The sequence below is a fragment of the Myotis lucifugus genome, unplaced genomic scaffold (assembly GCF_000147115.1).
Source record: "Myotis lucifugus unplaced genomic scaffold, Myoluc2.0 scaffold_21, whole genome shotgun sequence".
Lineage (NCBI taxonomy): Eukaryota > Metazoa > Chordata > Mammalia > Chiroptera > Vespertilionidae > Myotis > Myotis lucifugus.
In genome coordinates this window covers 8,589,207-8,614,472 of record NW_005871069.1, presented here as the reverse complement: position 1 = coordinate 8,614,472, position 25,266 = coordinate 8,589,207, and the positions used below count along the sequence as shown (strand labels likewise).

The 25,266-nt window shown below is 43.4% G+C and overlaps 1 protein-coding gene and 1 non-coding gene across 2 annotated transcripts in view; one reads left to right on the top strand and one right to left on the bottom strand.

Annotated features, from left to right (window-relative positions):
• LOC102439939 (BTB/POZ domain-containing protein 6-like) overlaps window positions 1–20,985 on the top strand; it is a 28,777-nt gene extending 7,792 nt beyond the window's left edge. The window contains 1 exon segment of the mRNA XM_014453215.2: window positions 20,004–20,985. Within this exon segment, the coding sequence (XP_014308701.1) occupies window positions 20,004–20,982 (979 nt within the window). The 3' untranslated portion in view covers window positions 20,983–20,985.
• Window positions 389–495, bottom strand: LOC111825325. The gene has a single exon (XR_002828499.1). It is a non-coding gene; the product is annotated as a U6 spliceosomal RNA (small nuclear RNA).
• Window positions 20,986–25,266: the final 4,281 nt, after the last annotated feature.

Below are 25,266 nucleotides of genomic sequence, written 5' to 3'. Positions count from 1 at the left end.
GTTCTGAGGAAAGTCATTGATCAGCACACCTGTAACCAGTAACACACACTAATAGAAAGTTTTATCTAAAATCATTATGTTGACTGAACATGATGTTCTAAGGAAAGGCTCTGAACTGGTTCAGCAGTTTAATGATGTCACTGAGCACACAAGTTTTTCTAATTTCCTACTCTGCCACTATTTGTGTGCCATGATATCTCCCCTCATGGTTACAAGATGGTTGCCACAGCTCCTAATGTCACATCCCCTCATGAAGTAGCTCAAGCAAAAAGTAAGGGGAGCTATGGGAAAAATAGCTTTCTCTATATATGTGCCTTTCCAGGCAAACTCTTCCCAGAAGCTCCTGGAAGTCTTCCTTTTATTTATTTATTTTTTCTTTTTCTTTTTTTAAAATATGGAACGCTTCACGAATTTGCGTGTCATCCTTGCGCAGGGGCCATGCTAATCTTCTCTGTATCGTTCCAATTTTAGTATATGTGCTGCCGAAGCGAGCACGGAAGTCTTCCTTTTAAACACTATTGCCAAAATGGAGTCACATGCCCATCCCTGGATGAATCCCTGGCAAAGGGGACTGGGACTGCCAAATCCAATCAGAATTTATCATCAGAATTTGGCACCAAATTGCCAGAGGAACAACATCTGATATTTTTTTTAAGCCAGAAAGAACAAAATGGCAAACCTTAAAATTTTTAAATGTTTACTTAAAAAAACACCCTTCTCACTCTTTGTTCTCTGCCCTTGCCGCATTTTTCTTATCTTCTCTTAACTCCAACTGTTATAGCTCCGTGTTTTCTTTATTGTCTGTCTCCCACCAAAATGTCAGTACCATGATTTCAGGAACTTCTCTGTTTGGGTTTTATTAATTGCCTGGCCTCTAGAGCAGGATCTGGCACATAGTAGGTGCTCAGTAAATATATGTTGGATGAAGAAATGAATAAACTAGAGGGTGTGATCAGGAAGTAAAGGGTAGAAGCAGGAACAGAGGTTCCAGTCACCAAGGACCTGAATGCCTTGTAGGAGAAGGGAGCCGTGAAGAGTTTAAGTAGTGCTAGACAGGTTAAAGGTCAATTTGGGGAAGATTTCCTCTTGGCAGAAGGGATGGATTGGAGGAGCATAGCTGGAGGCCAGGAGACCAGGGAGGTCTTGGTGCAATGGTGCAAGCCAGAGCAAATGGGAACTGAACTAGGCTAGTAACAAACAATGATTTTCTGATTACTTTCCATGTCCTAACCTTTCAGATGTTGACCCCAACTCTTCTTCTACCCAGGATGATCTTCTCCTCAGAACTACATGTCCAAACCCTCAGAGCTCTTCTCAGGTACCCCTTCCTCCAGGAAGGCCCCTATGCCGTCTTCAGATAGCACAGGGTATATGTCAAGCCTTGGATCTGAGTCCCAGTCTCTAATGCCTTTCACATCTTCATGGAGCTTCCAGTGTGCACAGCAAGTGCACAAGCAAGTTTTGAGTGAAAGAATTAAAGACTAATAGAAATTCGTGTTTCTGGATGGCACAAGCTTTAGAAAGGCAAGGGAGCTCAGATGCAACTCAAGACCAGCTCAAAGAAGCTTCTGGAAGCACACAGGACTATGTGGGCCTGAAGTGAGAGTAAGGGTAAGGGCCTGAGGCCTGACTGAAGACCATAGGGTAAGGAAGGAGAGGGCTCCTTCCCACTGAGTACCTGCCATGTGTCACCACACCATTTTGCCCAATATCAAAAAGCCTCATTTAACAGAGCAGAAAACTGAGGCTCAGGAAGCAGTTTAGCCATGGCCATACAGAGTCAACCCCGGTCTCTGCAGCTGCCAGACTATTTTCTAAACTAGGGTTTTTCAAAGGAAGTTTTATCATCCTAGAGACATGTGAACTTTTATGGGGTGTTTAAAAGTAGTCTGGGGGGAGGGGGGCATGGCTGGATACTCCCATTTAGCAGACAGGAATCTAGAATTTCAATATGCATGATTGTCCCACTCAGGCAGAAGTGGTGGCTCTGCTCTTTTGTTGTTGTTGTCATTAATCCTTCCCCCAGGATATTTTTTGCATTGATTTTGAGAGTGGAAGGGAGGGAGAGAGGGAAGGGGGGAGAGGGAGAGAGGGAGGGAGGAAGGGAGGGAGGGAGGGAGAGAGACATTGATGTGAGAGAGACACATCAATTGGTTGCCTCCCACATGGGGATTGAACTTGCAACCCAAGTACGTGCCCCTGACTGGGAATTAAACCCAAGACCCTTTGGTGTATGGGGGGCTCACGGTCTAACCACTTAGCCACACCGACCATGGCGTGGCAACCCTCTTTGTCATTACCAGAGTCTAGAACCTCACTCTATTTTGCACTTAAACCCAAAGTGGTTTCATTATTTTTTGCAAGGTTGTTTAATACACGTGAACTTGCTAGGGAAGGACTCACTATGTAGCTCAAGGGAAAGTGATGCTTTCTTATCTCCCAAGATTTTACTAAGAGCTTTTCACCCTTCAGAACATCCCCTGTAGCCCCAAGTCACCATAAAGCAGACCTGTGTCAGTCTGCATTTGCAGCTGTTGAGCATGTGGTACATCCAATGCATGTATGTAAACACACGGTTTACTCTTATCTCAAAGTGTTAAAATTAGTCAGTTAAAGAGTGTCTTATTTTTCTTAAATTTAAATGCATTCTATATAATAAAAGGGTAATATGCAAATTGACCCTAATGGCAGAACAACTGGGAATGACTGGTCACTATGATGTGCACTGACCACCAGGGGGCAGATGCTCAATGCAGGAGCTGCCCCCTGGTGGTCAGTGCACTCCCACAGGAGGATCTCCACTCAGCCACAAGCCAGGCTGATGGCTGCAAGCGGAGCGGTGGTGATGGGAACCTCTCCTGCCTCCGCAGCGCTAAGGATGTCCAACTGCACAGGGAGTGGGCCTAAGCTGGCAGGTGGACATCCCCTGAGGGGTCCCGCACTGTGAGATGGCGCAGGCTGGGCTGAGGGACACCCCCCCCCCCCCGTGCATGAATTTTTGTGCACCAGGCTTCTAGTTCATTATAAATAGGCACAATCATTTGATAACTTTATCCTCTCTTCTGGTATAGTTCAGCCCAAGCATTCATGTATTAAAATATATATTTTGTTACAAATTATTTTCCTTTTATTTCTCTTTAATATTACAACTAGGGCATTGTATGCATTTATTTAAATTATGGGTTTCAAGTAGGTAATATTTTCTGTGAATTTGACATCAGGAGAGAAAAAGAACCATTGCCATATATCTTAGTGAAAGTGAGGACAATAGGTCTGAGTTCCAAGCCGTGGGGCCTTGGCCCAGAAGACGGCTCACTCTACATGTATCAGTCAGGGCCCAGAAACCAAGTTCTCAGGTGTGTTCCCTCAAGAAACTCTTTTTTTGGGGGAGAGGGGCTCTCTGAGGGCCTCCTCTGGGTCAGGTCTCTGTTAGCCCTGGAAGGGAGGTACAGATGGCTCATTTACCCTCAGGGTATCAATATCTATGAGACAAGGAGGGTAGAGCCCAGGACTGGGAGGTGACCTGAGCTCCTAAAACAGATCACAGCTCTGCCAACACCACTGGCATTTTGAAAGTCGCTCAGTCATGAGGAGAGAGGGGCTTCTTTGGGGCAAGGAGAGATACATGACTGGGCAGAGAAACAGAAGGGACCATGTGAGGGTTTGGAGAGGAAGATTTCCTGAAGGGAGTGAAGAGAGGGCAACATGTGTGGGTCAGAAGGAAATGACCTGGATTGAGCTGAGCTGATGATAAATGAAAGGAGATACACAGGGAGAGGGGACAATAACTCCCTCCTGGGGAAGCAGTCAGACACTAAGTGGCCATCAGATGACAGTGCTGGCATGAGACAGCTTGGTTGCAGCTCAGACTGTGTGGGGGATGTGAAGGGAGGCAGATAACCCAGTTTTCAGAAGGAAGATGTGGAGTTAGGGAGTGATATGTATAAGCTAGTCAAAAGCAAGTATCCTGTGATTTCAGCATCAACTGCTGTATTTTACATTTGTAGAATAAGTTATTTTTAAAAATTAAATTAGAAATATATGGAAATGTGTATGTTACACAAGTTTGGTATAACCTTGTCCAAGTTGGCTTAAGCATAACGAGAATATTTTTCTCACTAATTAAAAAGGCAAAGAGTAAATTTACCTTCAAGTGAAACTTAACACAGAGGTTAAATTATGTCACGGGCACCGATTTCTCTGACTTTCTCTATGGGACCCAGCCCTCTGCACTGGTCTGGTCTCAGGAAGGCTCCCCTTCCTGTGTGAGCAAGGGCTGGAGAGGTGTCAGCACTCCCCCTCTCAGCTTGAGGTCCTTGAGGCAAAAGAGGGCAAAGATCTAGAATTAAGTCTTGTTATTTCTGATTGTCCAGACCTCATTCATGTGATCACCGAGGAATGAATCACAGGCTGAGAAGGTGATGCACAGGTTGGAATGCACCAAGGTCATAGACTAGGGTAGAGGCCAACAGGACCCCGGGGCTAACCATTGGAGAGGAGTGAATTCACAAATGAATGGAGCACTCATGAAGGGGTGCTGTAGAAACAAACAAGCGTCCACTATACAGACACAAGCTCATTTAACTCACAAACATGTTTCCCATAATGGAGAAGGCCTAAATGATGGTAGTGATGATGATAATGAGGAGAAGGACAGCACAAAGTTGACAGCTATTAAGAATTCACCACTTGCTATGTACTCTTCTAGATATTTTCACATTCCTTGTGTCATTTACTCCTCTCAACCACAGTTGGGGGAGGTATTATTGGAATCATCTTCATTTTACAAATGGGAAAGCTGAGACACAGATGTAAGTAACTTTCCCAGTATTCCAAAGCTACAGAAGTGGTTCAAAGTCGACCCTCCCTGTGGCCACTCTAAGGAGATGGTATCTTTACTGAAGCTTATGTGGTCAGGGAGATAAATTCAGACACAAATAGCTGACAGGTGGTGGCAGAAGAACAGGGAGACCACTAGCACAGTGGCAAGTGCTTAGGAAATGGAGGAGTGTTCAGAGGAGAGGCTTCCTAAAGGAGGCGATGTGAGGCCCTCATTTCCTCATCCATAAAACACCCAGGGTGAACTAAGGCTATTGGACAAATCTCCTCAGTGTTGGCCATCTCACAGCATGCTTTTCTACTGCAAAGGTGGACCAGGGTCTGGTTTCCAATTCTCCTGCTTCTGATTCTAAACCTCAAGTGTCAGGGAGCTCCGTGCTGCACAAGGCAGCCCATCCTAGCAAGAGGCAATGCAGTGAGCATCATGGTTGAACCCTCAAGTTTGACTCTTGGCTTCTCCATAAATTAGCTATTGGAGATTGAACAAGGTCTCTTAGAACCCTCTCAGGTCTGATATTCTATCATTTACAACTGTTTCCTGTGACATGAAGCTGTGATATTTTCATGGTCTACTTTTGGCGAGGTGGGCACTTTGCCCCTAAGCTACCTTACCTCAGCCTTCTGTGATTTGAGCTCTTACACTGATTTTTAGTGTTTTCCTGAATCCTTCTATGCCATCACTCTCACTAGCTACAGTGTGTCTCAATTCATCTATTCACTCAAAAATCATTTCCCCCATTTCCAGGAACTAGGGGAAGAGAGAGGAATGAGGCATACTGCCTGCCCTCAGGGAGCTCTCTGAGAAGGAATAGCAACTCTCCATCCTGGTCAGCAGAGGGCAGTGGGGGTGCAGCTGTCACTGCCGTGCTTGTGTGAGCTTGGTCATGGCTGTTCATTCATTTGTCATCACTCTTGAGGTTTGTGCATTATTGGAATGACACGTGTTGCATTTAATTGCCACTTAAAATGTCTTCAACAGATTACATTATGATCTGGCATTGAAGTGAAAAGTTATTGTACATGCAAAAAGAGGTAACAGAATATAAAAATGACATCTGTGTAAAGCAAATGCCTGTCATAGTAGGAATAGCTGCATCTTCTTGCAGAACAACCACCAAATGCTTTACCATTTCCAAAAAGAGAAGATGTGCACACAGAGATGTAGCTTTCACTTTGTTCCTGATACATGCAAGGTGGCTGACCATGACACACCAAGCAAGACAATACCAGCATCACAATTTGCAGAATGAGTGTCCTGTCTGGAAGAGAGCCCCAGAGATAACAGTGGAGTGCTCTTGTTAGAAATGCTGCAACCTCAACAGTTTTAATGACACAGAGAACAATATTATTTGAAAAACCGTAGACATCTTCAACTGAGTCAAAAATTATTCAGTCAAACTCTGTGAACAAGTTTTACACTCACTTAAACAACTTATTTCTCTTATGCTTTATGCACAAGAGTAATAAATGATAAACTCTGTTAAAGATTCTTCCAATGACAATGAACTAAAAATTCCAAGTGAAAAGAAAGCATTAAGTCAAAGTTTAACTGGCAGAATTTTTCTTTCTCAAGTGTATGTAAAATAAAGGTCAATCTTACAACCAGTAACATTTTCAATTCAGTGGGATACACCAGATTTTGAAAAGTTTTTTCCACTCAGAAAAATGTGGCCTGACATTTCCAAGGAAACAGCACCACCAAGAAGGATGTACAGGGAAGGATTGGAGAGGTTCTTCCTCAAGAAGCTTCACTCAGTTCAGTGTGGTAGAGAAGGGGCCGGGAGCAGAGCAGCCAGGGTGGAAGGGGAGAGGCAGGAGCAGTGCTGCACTGAGACATCATCACTGTAGGTCTCCAAGCAGTGGCTGGTTGACGTGTTGAAGATGCAGATTCAGGCCACACAGAGTCATACAGTTTGTGCCCACATGTAGAGGCTAAGAGACAGGTTTGGATTCAATTGTGCAAGTTCAATTCTGGCTTAGCCCCCACGTAATATGCTGGGAACTCAGGCAAGGACCTGACTTCCCTGAGACATAGCCTCCTTGACTCTGAAGTGGGAATCATAATGCACCCAGTTCATGAGGTTGTTGTGATGATTAAATGGCTTATTGCATTTTAAATACCAATGATCTCTGGCAGTAAACTGTTAATAAATGTAAGCTAGTTTTATCTCAGAAGTCACCCTGTGAAAATTGGTAACTCATTCTTCTAATAAATATTGTCAGGCTCAACCATTGCCAAGCCCTGCACAGGGCTACAGAGATAGAGAGGAATTCCACCCTTGACCTTCAGCTCACATATATAACATCTTGACCAAGGTCATAGAAACCCCTTTGAGAGAGCCTAAGCAAAACAGAAAAAATTAAAAAATACAATTTAAAGTCATTTATTGGAAAGATTGATAAGTAAAAAGATAAATAAAAGGAGCCAAGACCAGATTTAGAGAGAATCTCCAGATTCTCTCTTTCTTCTCTCTGGAGCATATGTTGTCGCATGTTCTCTGTTGTGGGCTGGGAAGGCACAGATAGCATAACAGAGCTGAGGTCCTGAGAGCTGCGGGCTGGGGCTCTGCTTTCGCACTGCCGGTGACTTTTACCCCGTTCCATCTCTCCAAGTTTCATGTTCCTAATCATCCAAACAGGAATAATAAGAATTTAGAGAGTTGTGTGGAGGATTAAATAAACTCTTAGAGGGCAGTGCTTAGGATAGTGTGCCCAGAGTAAGTGCCCAATAAATAGCAATTCCGGAATGCTATACGGACAGTGTATCCTGGAGCTGTGCAAGGCAGTGCCCCACCCTTCCTTCCAGGTCCTGATTCCAGATTCAGGAGTTCTGGGTCTTGGCTTGAGGAGGGAAGGATGATGTCTCCTTACACAAAATCACCCATGGCTGGTGTCTATGGCCCCTGAAATTGCTGCACCTGAAGATAAGGATCTTTAACTGCTTTGAGGACGAATCTCTTCCTGGTTGAGTACAAACAGAAAATGAGTCCCCTGTTGCATGGCACCAGGAAACTTCCCATCCAACACCATTCACTGTGCCCCTGCAACTTTAACTGGGAGAAGCTCCAATGTCACTAATGCTTCATTTCTTCCTGTTCAGCCCTCTATGGGCTCCATCTCCACCCATGGTGAAGATAAGCCTTTGCATCTATTGATTATATTCAAGCTCATGATCAATGAAAGAACCAATAGAGAGGGAGGTTTCAATAGCATGGACCATATTGTTACACAGCTGACTGTGTTTAAAGTTCAGTGTGATACCATCGGCAAACTACATTTTACTTAGACTGATATCATCTTTGGCTCTTTCCCTTGTTTCAGTCCTCAAATGCCCAGATTTAATCTTTAAATAATGGGAACTCAAAGAACCTATAGAGAAAACATGACCCATATATCTGCTGTCTACAAGAAACCCACCTCAGAAAAAAAGATGCACACAGACTGATGGTGAAGGGATGGAAAAAGGTTTTTCAGGTGAATAGAAATGAAAAAAAAGCTGGGGTAGCAATACTTATATCTGACAAATTAGATCTCAAAGTGAAGGACATAAAAAGAGATAAGGAAGGCCACTTCATAATACTAAAGGGAGCAATCCAACAAGAAGAAATAACTCTGGTAAACTTATACGCACCCAATATAGGAGCACCCAAATACATAAAAAAAAAACTTCTGGAGGATATCAAGGGAGAGATTGACAGCAATACAATCATAGTAAGGGACTTTAATACACAACTATCACCATTGGACAAATCCTCTAAACAAAAAACCAGCAAAGAAACATCAATCCTAAATAACTCACTAGATCAGATGGAATTAATTGACATCTTCAGAACATTTCACCCAAAAGCCACAGAATATACATTCATCTCAAGTGCACATGGGTCATTTTCAAAGATAGATCATATATTGGGTCACAGGCAAAGTCTCTTCAAATTCAAGAATATAGAAATCATATCAAGCATCTTCTCAGATCACAATGGCATAAAACTGGAAATCAACTACAATGAAAACAATCCAAAAAAATCAAACACATGGAGACTAAATAGCATGCTATTAAACAATGACTGGGTTACCAGAGAGATCAAAGAAGAAATAAAAAACATCATGGCAACAAACGACAATGAAAACACAACAATCCAAAACCTGTGGGACACAGCGAAAGCAATCTTGAGAGGGAAGTTCATAGCTCTACAAGCCTACTGCAAAAAAACAAGAAACAATGATAATAAATTACCTAACCCTACAACTCAAAGAGTTAGAAAGAGAGCAATAAGAAAAGCCCAGTGTAAGCAGAAGGAAGGAAATAATAAAGATCAGAGCGGAGATAAACGACATAGAGACCAAAAAAACAATGCAAAAGATCAACAAAACCAAGAGCTGGTTCTTTGAAAGGATAAACAAGATTGATGAACCTCTAGCCAGGCTCACCAAGAAGCAAAGAGAGAGGACCCAAATAACAAAATCAGAAATGAAAGAGGAGAAATAACAACAGACCCCACAGAAATACAAAGGATTGTTAAAAAATACTTTGAACAACTCTACTCCAACAAACTAGACAACCTAGAGGAAATGTAGATATTCCTAGAAAAATACAACCTTCCAAAACTCAATCAGGAAGAATCTAAAAATCTCAATAGACCAATAACTATGGAAGAAATTGAAGCAGTCATCAAAAAGCTTCCAGCAAACAAAAGCCCAGGACCAGACGGCTTCACAGGGGAGTTTTACCAAACATTCAAGGAAGAACTAAAACCTATCCTCTTCAGACTACTACAAAAAATTCAAGAGGAAGGAACACTTCCAAGCTCATTCTATGAAGCCAGCATCACCCTAATACCAAAACCAGGTAAAGACAACACAATGAAAGAGAATTACAGGCCAATATCCCTCATGAACATAGATGCCAAAATCCTCAGCAAAATCCTAGCAAATCGGATCCAGCAGTACATCAGAGAGATCATACACCGTGACCAAATAGGATTTATCCCAGGGATGCAAGGATGGTACAATATCCGCAAATCAATAAACGTGATACATCACATAAACAAATTGAGAGAAAAAAACCACATAGTCATATCAATTGATGCAGAAAAAGCATTTGACAAAATCCAACACCCATTTTTGATAAAAACTCTCAGCAAAGTGGGAATAGAAGGATCATACCTCAACATAATAAAAGCCATATATGACAAACCCACAGCCAACATCATACTCAATGGGCAAAAACTAAAACCATTTCCCCTAAGAACAGGAACAAGACAGGGATGCCCACTCTCACCACTCCTGTTCAACATAGTACTGGAAGCATTAGCCATTGCAATTAGACAAGAAGGAGAAATAAAAGGCATCCAAATTGGAAATGAAGAAGTAAAACTGTCCTTATTCGCACATGACATGATATTGTACATAAAAAACCCTAAAGACTCCATCAAAAAACTATTAGACTTAAAAAATGAATTCGGCAATGTAGAAAGATACAAAATTAATGCCAAGAAATCTATGGCATTTCTATACACCAATAATGAACTCACAGAAAGAGAGACTAAAAAAGCAATCCCATTTGCCATCACACCAAAAAAATTAAGCTACCTGGGAATAAACTTAACTAAAGAGGTAAAAGACCTCTACTCAGAAAACTATGGAACGTTGAAAAAAGAGATAGAGGAAGACATAAACAAATGGAAGAACATACCGTGTTCATGGATTGGTAGAATCAACATCATTAAAATGTTCATACTACCCAAAGCAATCTATAAATTCAACGCACTTCCCATTAAAATACCAACGGCATATTTCACAGACCTAGAACAAACTCTCCAAAAATTCATCTGGAATAAAAAAAAAGACCCCGAATAGCTGCAGAGATCCTGAGAAGAAGAACAAAGTAGGTGGGATCTCAATACCAGATATCAAGCTGTATTACAAAGCCACTGTTCTCAAAACTGCCTGGTACTGGCACAAGAACAGACATATAGATCAATGGAATAGAATAGAGAACCCATAAATCGACCCGAACCAATATGCTCAATTAATATTTGACAAAGGAGGCAAGAACATACAATGGAGTCAAGACAGTCTCTTCAATAAATGGTGTTGGGAAAATTGGACAGATACATGCAAAAAAATGAAACTAGACCACCAACTTACACCATACACAAAAATAAACTCAAAATTGATAAAGGACTTAAATGTAAGACAGGAAACCATAAAAATACTAGAGGAATCCAAAGGCAACAAAATCTCAGACATATGCCGAAGCAATTTCTTCACCGATACAGTTCCTAGGGCATTGGAAACTAGAGAGAAAATGAACAAATGGGACTACATCAAAATAAAAAGCTTCTGCACAGCAAAAGAAACCATCAACAAAACAACAAGAAAGCCCACTGCATGGGAGAACATATTTGCCAATGTTATCACCAATAAGGGTTTAATCTCCAACATTTCAGGGAACTCATACAACTTAACAAAAGGAAGATAAACAATCCAAACAAAAAATGGGCAAAGGACCTAAATAGACACTTTTTAAAAGAGAACATTCAGAAAGCCAAGAGACATATGAAAACATGCTCAAAGTCACTAATCATCTGAGAGATGCAAATCAAAACAACAATTAGGTAGCATCTCACACCTGTCAGAATGGCTATCAACAAATCAACAAACAACAAGTGCTGGAGAGGATGCTGAGAAAAAGGAACACTTGTGCACTGCTGGTGGGAATGCAGACTGGTGCAGCCACTATGGAAGACAGTATGGAGTTTTCTCAAAAAACTAAAAATGGAACTCCCATTTGACCCTGTGATCCCACTTCTAGGAATATATCCCAAGAAACCAGAAACACCAATCAGAAAGGATATATGCATCCCTATGTTCATAGCAGCACAAATTACCATAGCTAAGATTTGGAAACAGCCTAAGTGCCCATCAACGGACGAATGGATTAGAAAACTGTGGTACATATACACATGGAATACTATGCTGCTGTCAAAAAGAAAGAATTCTTACCATTTGCAACAGCATGGATGGGACTGGAGAGTATTATGCTAAGCGAAATAAGCCAGTCAGTGAAAGAAAAATACCACGTGATCTCACTCATTTATATATAATAAAGACCATTATAAACTGATGAACAAAAATAGATACAGAGGCAGAGCAGCATTAAACAGACTGTCAAACTACAGCAGGAAGGCCGGGGAGGGTTTGCGGGGAGGGGGCGATAAGAGATTAACCAAAGGACTTGTATGCATGCATATAAGCATCACCAATGGACACAAGACCCTGGGGGGTAGGGGAGGCTGAGGGAAGGTCAAGGGGGGAAAAAGGAAACAAATGTACTATTCTTTGTAATATTTTAAGCAATAAAAAACCTATAGAAAAATTACTAAACACAATGGGAAAGTTTAGAAAGGTAACTGACTACAGTATAAAAACAATATGTAAAAGGCAACTGTACATTATACAGCAACAAAAACCATTTTAGAGTATTATTTTTAAAGACACATTTGTAATATCAAGAAAAAATTAAAACTACTTAGGAATAAAATCAAGTATACATGTGCAAGATTTGTACATAGAAAATTAAAATGGAACTGAAACGCTTTAAAGGTGACCTAAAGAAATAGGGAGATATCTTATAAGAAAATTTAAACCTTGCAAAGTGTCAATTCAACTCCAAATTGTCTGTATTCAAGCCAATTGCAATAGAAATTTCAATAGTTTTCTTTGGAGACCCTGACAAGATGATTATAAAATAACACCCATTAGAACTAATAAATGAGTTTAGCAAGATTAATAGAAAAAATATCAATGTACAAAGATAGGTTATGTTTCTACACACTAGCAATAAACAATCCAAAGAGGAAATAAAGAAAACAATTTAATTTACATTAGCATCAAGAAGAATATAACACTTAGGAATAAATTTAACAAAAGAAGTGCTTATATTACTGAAAGCTATAAAACATTGTTGGAAGAAAGAAGAATTTAAATAAATGGAAAATGACCCATGCTCCTAGATGAAAACTTAGTGATGGTAAGATGACAATACTTCCCAACATTTTGATCTACAGATTCAGTGAAATCCCAATCAAAATTTCAACATATTATTAAAATATGTTTTTATTGATTTCAGAGAGAGAGAAGGAGAGGGAGAGAGAGAGATAGAAGCATCAATGATGAGAATCATCTATCTGTTGCCTCCTACATGCCCCCTACTGGTGATCGAGCCCTAACCCAGGCATGTGCCCTGACAAGAAATCGAACTGTGACTTCCTGGTTCATAGGTCGACATTCAACCACTGAGCCACACTCACCAAAGCATCAACTGCTTTTTTAAGAGAAATTTAACATCTATGTGGAAGTGCAAGGGACCCTGAATAGCCAGCTAAAACAATTGTTAATTTAAAAAAAAAAAGGTAGGTGGGGGTCACACTTTTCAATTTCAAGACTTACTACAAAACTACAGTAATGAAGACAATGTGTTATTGGCACCGTGACAGACATATAGGTCAGTGGAAAAGCACTGAGAGTCCAGAAATACTAGCAGACCCATGTGTCTACTACCAGTTATTGTGACAAGGATGCTAAGACAACTCAATGAAGAAATAATAGTCTTTTCAACAAATGATTTTAGACAATTGGGTAAAATGACCCATGCTCCTAGATGAAAACTTAGTAATGGTAAGATGACAATACTTCCCAACATTTTGATCTACAGATTCAGTGAAATCCCAATAAAAATTTCAACATATTTTTAAAATATGTTTTTATTGATTTCAGAGAGAGAGAAGGAGAGGGAGAGAGAGATAGAAGCATCAATGATGAGAATCATCTATCTGCTGCCTCCTACATGCCCCCTACTGGGGATCAATCCCTAACCCAGGCATGTGCCCACAGAAAATCTATAAATTGGGACCCTTACCTCATCTCTTACCCAAAAATTAACTCAAAATGGATCAACAATCTAAATGTGAGAGTTGAGACTATAAAATGCTTAGAAGAGAATACAGGTGTAAACTTTGTGACTTTAACTTAGGCAGCAGTTTCTTAAAGACAGCTAAAGCACACGAGGCCTAAGGAAAATCAGATAAACTGAACTTCATCTGAATTAAACACTTTCGTGCCTCAAAGGACACTGTTGAGAAAGTGAAGACAATGCACAAAATGGAATAAAATATTTGCAAATCATATATCTAATAAGGGTCTAGTAGTCAGAATATAAAAAGAACTCTAACAATCAAAAGACAAATAACTGCATTAAAAATGTGCAAAGAATTTGAGTAACGTTTCTCCAAATACGTACAAATGGTCAATCAGCATATGAGAAGATATTCAAGACCATCAATCATAAGGTGAAGTAAATCAAAACTGCAATAGGATTCCACTACACACCCACTGGCACAGCTTTAATAAAAGAAGACAAACAATAGGAGTCCTGGAGAGGATGTGAAGAAATTGAAAATTTCATACATTTCTAGTGGGAATGCAAAATGGTGCAAATGCTGTGGAAAACAGTTTGGATGGTCCTCCCAAAATTAAACATAAGTTATCATATTACCCAGCAATTCCACTCCTAGGTACATACCCAAGATAAGTGAAAACCTATGTCCACACAGACTTGTACACGAGTCTTCACAGCAGCATTACTCACAGTAGCCAAAAGATGGAATCAACCCAAATTTACATAATGAGTAGATAAACTGAATGTGGTCTATCCATAAATGAAATATTATTCGGCCATAAAAAGGAATGAAGTACTGACACATACTGCTACATGGATGGACCTTGAAAACACTAAGCTTGACTGTCCAACCTCAGAGGGAAGGCAGAGGAGGGGTTGGGTAAGAGAGCAACCAAGGACTTGTATGCATGCATATAAGCATAGCCAATGGACACAGACAGTAGCGGGGTGAGGCATGTGCTGGGGGCTGGGAACGGCTGGGGAGAGGCCAATGGGGGGGGGGCGGGCAAGGAGACATATGTAATACTTTAAACAATAAAGAATTAAAAAACATAAAAAAATAAAAAGAAAAGAAAACACTAAGCTAAATGAAATAAGCCAGTCACAAAGGCCACATATTGCCTGATTCCATTTATATGAAATTTCCAGACTAGGTAAATCCATAGAGATTGGAAGTTGATTAGTGGTTGCCTAGGGGAAGGAGCAATGGGAAGTTACTGCTAAACAGTCCAGAATTTATTGGGGGGATTATAATATTCTGGAAGTATTTAGTGATAAATGGTGGTGTGAACCTTGAAAATACTAAACATACCTGAATTGTACACTTTAAAATTATAGATTTTATTTTATGGGAATTATATATCAACATAAGAGAAGAATAAATAGCACACACAAAGATTATACAAGAAGCAGGACACACATAAAGAAGAAGGCTTACCTTATCAGACAGCAGGATGTGTTTTAAAACTCCAGTAATCAAGACAGGGATGCCTGGGGTTGCATTAAAACCTTGTGCTAGTTACCACGTGTGCATATTTTCATTCCATGATGGGCCTCCATGAAAATACCATTGATGACATTCCACAAATGTCTGTGTGCATCTCATTCCAGTGACCCACAAAGTAATAAATCGCCCTGTCAGTGGTGCACCTAGCAGTGAAGGAAAACAGAAAGAAGCTGCAAATAGTTGTTTCTCAAAGTGTGGTCCAAAGGCCTCCTGCACTGGAACCACCAGTGCAGCAGATTCCTGGGCCCCACCCCACATCTCCTGCACCAAAGTGTACAGGCTCACCCTAAGATTCTCCTGCTGCGTGAGGTTCCAGGACAATGCTGTGAGGTTATGACAGTGCATACTGCACTGGCCAAGTTCACCTACTCAGTCCCAAATTTGACCTCCTTTGAAGATCATTCAAGAACAGAATAGCTTGCCTGAAGTTCTTTAAGATGCAAAGAGTTGGCATGTGTACTTCTTCAGCTTGTTGAAGGCCTAAAGAATTTAGAACCTTTTTTTATTGTCTGAAGTTTTATATATGTCTCCTTTTCCCCCGATTGACACTCCCCCTCCCCAGCGATTCCTATCTTGGGCAAGCCCCCACCACCCCAGTGTCTGTGTCCATTGGTTATGCTAATATGCATGCATACAAGTCCTTTGGTTGCTCTCTAACCACCCCCTCCCCTGCCATTTGTCTCTGGATCTATTTTTATTCATCAAATTATGTTGATCATTATATCCCATATATAAGTGAGATCATGTGATATTTATCTTTCTCTGCCTAGCTTATTTCACTTAGCATAATGCTCTCCAGTTCCATTCATACTGTTGCAAATGGTAAAAGTTCCTTCTTTTTTACAGCAGCATAGTATTCCATTGTGTAGATGTACCAGTTTTTTAATCCATTCATCTGTTGATAGGCACTTAGGCTGTTTCCAAATCTTAGTTATTGTAAATTGTGCTGCTGTAAACATAAGGGTGCATAATATCCTTTCTGATTGGTGTTTCTGGTTTCTTGGGACATAGGTCTAGAAGTGGGATCACTGGGTCAAATGGGAGTTCCATTTTTAATTTTTTTTTGAGGAAACTCCATACTGTCTTCCACAGTGGCTGCACCAGTCTGCATTCCCACCAGCAGTGCACGAGGGTTTCTTTTTCTTCACATCCTCGGCAGCACTTGTGGTTTAGGGATGCAAATCAAAATAACAATGAGATACCATCTCACACCAGTTAGAACCTTTTTAAAATATCAGAAAAGACAAACTGATTCACAGATGTTGACATGAGTTAGACAAGACATTGGCAAAAAGGATGGACTTTGTGGAATCATGGATTGATAGCTAGAGAAAAATATAATTGTCTTTCTAAGAAATACATAAAAAACACCTTTTAAATTTATATTTTCTACATTCCAAATTCCCTTGAAAAGAATTTTAATGGGCACTGATAATGTCACAGAATTTTCTTGCATCATCTAATTCTGCCCATTAACCTGGGGAAGCCTGGATGCCAAATCCCTGGTCTTGGCTGATTTTTCAATTCACTTTTCACTGAGTGTTGGACTTTGTAAATACACTAATTAGAACAAGATTGCAAAGGCTGAGTATTCTTTTGCAGTTTTATTCCAATCATGTTAACTTTGAAAGCACCAGAAATGTTTCAAATGAACTGTCAGTATCATTACAAATGCAATGACTGCTCAGTCTGAAATATGTTAAAAATCACATGGAGAAAATTCAAAGCATTAGAGTGCTCTCATGATACTAAGGCATACATCCCAATTTTTCTCGTGTGTTATTTAATTATTGACAATTCCCATCATACCACCTACCACAGCGTGCCCTTTCACCTAATTAGGAATTATGTATAACACACTGAAGGCCAAAAAAAAAACGGTTTACAAGGCCAAACTATTCAGCTCAGAGACTCTAAAAAACCTGAAAACCTAAGAGTTTCTATATGTGTCAATCAATAGCTTTGCTGATGTCAAATGGGGCCAAAACCCATCTGGCATTTGAAGTGTGATTTTAGCTGAATATCTTTACAACCATCTTGAGTAAATCTTCTAACAGACACAAGATTTAATAAAAAGATAAAGGCTGGAAAAAATGTAGCTTTAAAACATCCATATTCCTGCCCTAACCGGTTTGGCTCAGTGGATAGAGCGTCAGCCTGTGGACTCAAGGGTCCCAGGTTCAATTCCGGTCAAGGGCATGTACCTTGGTTGCGGGCACATCCCCAATAGGGGGTGTGCAGGAGGCAGCTGATCGATGTTTCTCTCTCATCGATGTTTCTAACTCTCTATCCCTCTCCCTTCCTCTCTGTAAAAAATCAATAAAATATATTAAAAAAAATAAAACGTCCATATTCCTATCTGATATTTTCTCTACCTACCTCCAAATATGCAAAAGACATCAGTAAAGACTTGGTATTATTAATTTGGTAGTCATTGATACCCTTCAATAAATTTATATTAATTAAATACTTATTAGAGGGTTTTAATACTGTTGTTACTAGTATATCATTTAAAATATGGAATATTGCTATCTTTTATATTAAAGTAATTAAAGAAAAAAGTTAATGTGAAAACTTCAAATGTGTTTGTATTGAAGTAGTGTCTGTTTTAACATATTGCTGCATCATTTTTTCAGCTTCTGATTTGTTTGTATAGTCATTCTTTCATTGAACAGAAGGACGGTGTGATTACTGGGCAGGTGTGGCACTGGCAGAGCACGCTCCCTTTCAGGGATGTGTGAAGCCAGAGCAGGGGCTCTGTTTTGCTTTGAGGCTTCTTTGAACAGAATTGGCAAATGACTTGCATGCTCTTTTTCTCTGATCTGGTGAATCAGGGGTTTCTTTTCTGTGGCATTTAAGATCCTTTTTTAAATGAACTTAAATTCCTGCATAAAATATTTTACATGTACTATAATAATAACAACTACTAATTATTAGCTATTTTTAATATGATAGTAATAACCATGCTTCCTACTTATTGAGCACTTACCAGCCTGGCTTCTCCCAGAGAATTTAGGCCTCATTTTTAAGAAAAGCAGGTGCTCTTGCTATTCCTGTTTATGGATGAGAAAACAGAGGCTCAGCAATAAAGCAAATAATCCTGCTTGAACCCCAGCCCCACTTGATCCTGCCCACTGGTGTGTAATAGTCACAGAGAGAGATGCTGAGTCCCTTAAAAATTATAAAGCAGGTAGTACAACCATGCTGTAGGGCCCTGAGCAGCTTTTTACAAATATAGATTTCTTAATCCCGTCCCCTGTGATCCCAGTGCATATATATATGTGATCCCAGTGCACATATATATATAGTCATGTGCTGTGTAATGATCAGGATGCATTCTGAGAAGTGCGTTACTAGGTGATTTCATCCTTGTGCGAACACTGCAGAGTGCATTGCAGTACACACACCCAGATGCTCTAGCCTACTACACACCCAGGCAGTATGGGATTGCCTCTTGATCTCAGACAGCAGGCCTCTATTACAAGGAACAAGCCTATAGTATAAACATGTTACTGTACAAAACAGCATGAGATTACATTGAGCACAAGAGAAATCGATGAAACCAAGAGCCACGGTGAGCACAACATAGACAGCTTGGCCAATGTAGCATAGCGCACCTTTCACAGCAAACTTCCTTCATAAATAGAAAGAGCACACCCTAAAATAACAATAAAGAGTACAGAATAGTAGCTCCAAACCAGTAATGTAGTCTTTTACTATCATCATCAATATTATGTAGTGCACATAATTGTATGTCTATGCTTTTATCTGACTGGCAGCTGTAGGTGTGTTTATAGCAGCATCACCATACATGTGAGTGATGTGCTGCACTCTGACTTTACAATGGCTACTAGGTGATAGAGATTTTCCAGCTCCATTTTACTCTTATGGGACACTGTCTCATATAAGCAGCCTATGGGTGACGAGAGAGTGTGTTTGCAGCGGACACACACACACACACACACACACACACACACACACATATATATATATATATATATATATATATATATATATATATATATATGAGGCCTGGTGCACAAAATTTGTGCACTGGGGGGGTGTCTCTCAGCCCAGCCTGCACCCTCTACAATCTGGGATGCCTCGGGGGGTGTCCAACTGCCGGGTTAGGCCCGATCCCACAGGGATCGGGCCTAAACTGGCAGTCAGACATCCCTCTCACAATCTGGGACTGCTGGTTCCCAACTGCTCGCCTCTCTGCCTGCCTGATTGCCCCCAACTTCCCTCCCTTGCAGGCCTGATTGCCCCCAACTGCCCTCCCCTGCCAGCCATCTTGTGGTGGCCATCTTGTGACCACATGGGGGTGGCCATCTTGTGCGAGGATGTAACAGTCAATTTGCATATTACCTCTTTATTATATAGGAGATTATATATCCTATCTAATAATAGACAAACATGGTAATTGACTGTACCTTCGCTACACTTCCCATTGGCTAATCAGGGCGATATGCAAATTAACTGCCAACAAAGATGGCAGTTAACTGCCAACAAAGATGGCAGTTAATTTGCATACATAGGCACAATGCTGGGAGGCGAAAGGGGAAGGACGGAAGAAGCCGCCTGCCGCTGACGGTGATCAGAAACCCAGGCGGCAGGCAAGAGCCGGGGAGCAGGGCAAAGGCGGCCCGTGATCAGAGAACCGGGGCCACCTTTGCCCACCCCCCTGCCGGTGATCAGAGAAGCCGGCAGGGCAGGGAAGAAGCGGCCGCCGGCGAAAGCCTGCGTGCACTTCCTGGAGACGAGCCTGGAAGCCAAGAACGCCTGTGTCCTGCTGTTGCAGAGCCGGCTGTTTGAGGAGCCCAAGCTGACCCAGCGCTGCTAGGAGGTCATTGATGTGCAGGCAGAGATGGCCCTACGGTCCAAGGGCTTCTGCGAGATCGACTGGCAGACCCTGGAGGTCGTCGTCACCCGGGAGGCCCTCAACACCAAGGAGGCGGTGGTCTTCGAGGCCGTGCTCAACTGGGCCGAGGCCGAGTGCAAGCGGCAGGGCCTGCCCAGTACCCCACACAACAAGAGGCACGTCCTGGGGCCGGCCCTCTACCTGGTCCATATTCCGACCATGACCCTGGAGGAGTTTGCCACCGGCGCTGCCCAGTCGGACATCCTGATGCTGGAGGAGACCCACAACATCTTCCTGTGGTACACGGTGGCCAACAAGCCCCTGCTTGACTTCTCGCTGACCAAGAGGCGAGGCCTGGCCCCGCAGAGGTGCCACCGCTTCCAGTCCTCGGCCTACCGCAGCAACCAGTGGCGCTACTGGGGGTGCTGTGACAGCATCCAGTTTGCGGCGGACAGGAGGGTGTTTGTGGCGGGGCTGGGCCTGTATGGGTCCAGCTCCAGGAAAGCTGAGTACAGTGTGAAGATCGAGCTCAAGCACCTGGGGGTGGTCCTCGCCCAGAACCTGACCAGGTTTGTGTCCGACGGCTCCAGCAGCACCTTCCCAGTCTGGTTCGAGCACTCGGTGCAGGTGGAGCAGGACACCTTCTACACGGCCAGCGCCATGCTGGATGGCAGCGAGCTCAGCTACTTCGGGCAGGAGGGCCTGATGGAGGTGCAGTGTGGGAAGGTGACCTTCCAGTTCCAGTGTTCCTCCGACAGCACCAACCACACCAGGGTGCAGGGCGGGCAGATCCCCGAGCTCATCTTCTACGCCTGAGGCCGTGGGCATGCGGGCGCTGGGGGGACAGAGGGCCGCACCCTTTCTCCTTGGCAGGACAGGCTTCAGGACTCCTAACCTTTTGTGCGCAGCTGGCTGTAGCCAGAGGTATAAATGAGACATTTCTACATGGCCAGAGCCCGGTTCTGAATACAGAGGGCTGGGCCTCATCACATCTCCTGCATATTGGGGTGCACACTCAGGTGGAGGGCCGATTTGGGGGTGGAGGGCCGCCAGGAAAGAGGTGCCTTTGGGTGGCCCCTTTTTCCCTGCCCCCCCCCCCCCCCCCCCCCCCCCGCCCCCCGGCCGGTGTTCGGAGAAGTATCTGTATTTTTTTTCAAAGTACCTGTATTTTTAATAATTTCTTGACATGGTAAAAGAATTTTACATTACAATCCAAGGGTGGTGGGGTGAGGAGAAGGAGCAGCAGAACAATCCAACAAACAAAAAGGGAAACAGAAATGCATGGTGGAAGGGATTTGAAGGGTGGGTAGGGGCATTGCCCAACTAAAATGCAATTGGGTTGTTATTGAGTACTATTCATGGGAAGACAGCATCCTGACTCCTTCTCTATACAGCATATTGGGAGTAAAAATGATGCATCCATGTGGAAATATGATTAGGGGTTGGAAGACAGACAGGGAAAGAAGAAGTCAGAAATAGACACTGAGAAAGTCACTGGCTGGCTGGCTGCAAATACTGACTCTCCAGTAGTGATAGAATAAAAAAGTGGGGGATATCTCTGGAAGATTCAAGAGATAGGGGGCAACTCTTCTATGGTTTTGACTTGCCCAGCAGATTTCCACATACACACGTGTACACGCCTATGTTTGCATGCACACACATATACACATAACTGACTGCCCTCCCTGGAAGCACAGAAGAAGAAGAAGCCGCCAGAAGAAGAAGCCGCCCACCTTTGGTCCAGGTGCCAGCACCTGCGGCTGGCTGCAGCCCAGGAGACGGACAAGCCACCCGCCCGAGGTCCCAGGCTGCAGCCACCCAGAGAAGCTGCCAGCCCTGTGGTCCAGGGTGCCAGCGCCTGTGGCCAGGGAAATAGATTCCCTCTTCTCCTACTGCAGTCATTACTTCAATATTCCCCTTCTGAATTTCTCTCCTGTGCTGCAACCCAACTCCACTTTTCATCGGAAGGATACAGAACAGAGAGAGCAGTGTTAAAAGCTTACATTTTTAAGCGGGTAGGTTGGTACTTAAACATATAAATGGAAAACTAGAGTCCTTAAGGTAACAAAGGTTACAAAGGACAGGGACAGCGCATGACCTATTATATCCAGCAATCCATATGGGGACTGAAAACTTTGCAATGATAACAATTAGTGAAGATATGAATCAACTAAAATAGTTGACAGGGACAATTCTTCCATCTTTGAAAATATCTACATCAAATCTGTTTAAATAGATTTTCATCTGCATAATATAACACATTCTGACAAGACCACCACCACCACCAATGTGGTCAGTGTTGTGCCGATATATGTTTAATAACTGAGGGGACCCCCCCCCACGAGTGCACAAATTTTTGTGCACCGGGCTACTAGTATATATATCCTATCTAATAAAAGAGAAACAAGGTAATTAGCCATACATCTGCTACCCTTCCCATTGGCTAATCAGGGCGATATGCAAATTAACTGCCAGCCAAGATGGCGGCCGGCAGCCATGCACTGAAGCGAACAGGGAGGCTTGCTTGCTCCAGTGACTGCAGACTCCAACGTTCCCCGCCTGAGTTACCAGCCTCTCAGCTGCAACTCTAAGCAACTATTTTGCAAATATAGAAGCTAAACCAAACCCCAGAAACCCGCTTTAGTCAGCCGGGCTTCAGCTAGCCGGACCTCAACATTGTATCAAATACAGAAGGTAAACAAAGGCCAGAAACCTGCTTTCAGCTAAAACTGGCCCAGAATAAAAAAAAAAAGAAAAGAAAAAAAGGAGCGGTTGGGAGCTTCAGTCACCCGCCAGCCTAAAAACGGCCCTCAGCCCCTCAGCCAGACTGGCCTGGCACCCCAGTGGGGACCCCCACCCTGATCCAGGACACCCTTTAGGGCAAACCAGCCAGCCCCCACCCGTGCACCAGGCCTCTATTCTATATAGTAAAAGGGTAATATGCATCCCAGCACATGGATCAGCGGAGCAGCAAGGCCTCCCGGCACCGGGATCAGCGTGACAGGGGGCAGCGCCCAAACCCCCTGATTGCCCTGCGGCTCTGTGTGTGACAGGGGGCGGGGCCACAACCTCCCTGTCCGCCCTGCTCTGTTCGTGACAGGGGAAGGCGCCCCAACCCCCTGATCAGCCCTGCTCTGTGCCTGATAGGGGGGAGCTCCCCAACGCCCTGATTGCCCTGCGGCTCTGTGTGTGACAGGGTGCAGTGCCCTAACCCCCTGATCAGCCCTGCTCTGTGTGTGACAGGGTGCAGCGCCCCAACCCCCTGATCGGCCCTGCTCTGTGGGTGATAGAGGGCAGCGCCCCAACCCCCACCCCCACGGGCCCTGCTTTGTGTGTGACGGGGTAGAGCCATAACCTCCCCATTGGCCCTGCCCTGAGTGTGACAGTGGCGGCGCCCCAACCCCCTGATCCGCCCTACTCGGTGTGTGACAGGGGGCGGTGCCCCAACTCCCCTATCAGCCCTACTCTGTGAGTGACAGGGGGGAGCTCCTCAACCCCCTGATCGGCCCTGCTCTGTGTGTGACAGGGTATGGAGCCCCAACCCCCCTGATGGGCCCTGCTCTGTGCATGACAGGGGGCAACTCCCCAACCCCCTGATCGGCCCTGCTCTGTGTGTGACAGTCGTGGCGCCGCAACCTCCCCATCGACCCTGCCTTGAGTGTGACAGGGGGCGGTGCCGGTGCCCCACCCCCTAATCGGCTGTACCCTGAGCGTGACTGAGGGTGGCATCGCAACCTCCCGATCCGCCCTGCTCTGTGCATGACAGGGGGCAGCGCCCCAACTCCCCAATCAGCCCTGCTCTGAGCCCGACCAGGGGCTGCACCTAGGGATTGGGCCTGCCCTCTGCCACCCGCGAGCAGGCTTAAGCCAGCAGGTCATTATCTCCTGAGGGGTCCCAGACTGCGAGAGGGCACAGGATGGGCTGAGGGACCTCCTCTCCCCCCCGAGTGCACAAATTTTTGTGCACCGGGCCTCTAATGTATATATATTATATATATATATTTCCAGGTGATTCTGATGTAGTCTGTCCACAAATCACTTGGAGTGGAGCAGGGGAGGGGGGCGATTATTCTGCAAGCCAGGAGCTGAAGCTACCAATTTGGGCAGAGGATGAATGAATTATGACCCTGACAAGTAATGTCTTTGCCCAAAAGCTGCTCAGGTTTGCAGTTCTGGGTCCTGGAACCCTGAGCCTCCTTTTCCAACAGACAAAACACATTTTCTCCCATTGAGTCATCCAAGCCTCTGACCCCAACGCTGCTCTGATCCTGTTGGACAGACAGGGAACCCAATCTGGTCACACGAGTTAGAGGCAGTGTTCAGATGGCCCCATTTTCCACCCACTCTTGTCACATGCTAACTGCAGAGAGGGGTTTCAGCTCCAAATCGTGTCAGCGTTGACACAGAGCAGAGGAGATGATGACATGCTTTCTCACCAGAGTCCTCACTCTGGTATTCTGACCCTGGCCACTTTTTTAGCTTTATTTCCATAAAGAAGCATTTTCCTAATAGGAATAGCAAACAGGCATCAGGCCCTGTTATAAGACTTTATAGAAACAGTCTAATTCACTCCTCACCATAGCTCTATAAAGTTGAGACTATTTCAATTTCCACTTTACAGATGAGAAAACTGTGACTCAGAGACAATAAGCAACTTGCTCATGTTGCCAAGTGAACTTGCCCAGCTAATAAATGAAGAGCAACCACAAAATATGGTCCCAGAGCCTCTGCTCTGAGCACCATGAGTCGTGAGCACTCACTCATTTCCTCATCCATGAGGACTGGATTCCAAATGGGACGTGCAGTCCCTGAGGGCATATAAGATCCACAGTTCTTTATCTTCATCCAACTCTTTAAATCTCTACTTTTGTGCACATTTGTTGTAGAGATATTAGCACATATACGTAATTTATAAATTAATAGGTAGGAAATGCGGATCTATACTCAACACTTTTTTTTTTTTTACCAATAGGGTGTGCTACCAAAACAGTTTGAACCCCATTGTTTAACACAACTTCTGTTTTTGGTAAAGGGGGCATGATGATCATAATAAGGCTATTTCTTCACAGAGCTATTTTGAGATGGAGTGAGCAGGCACAA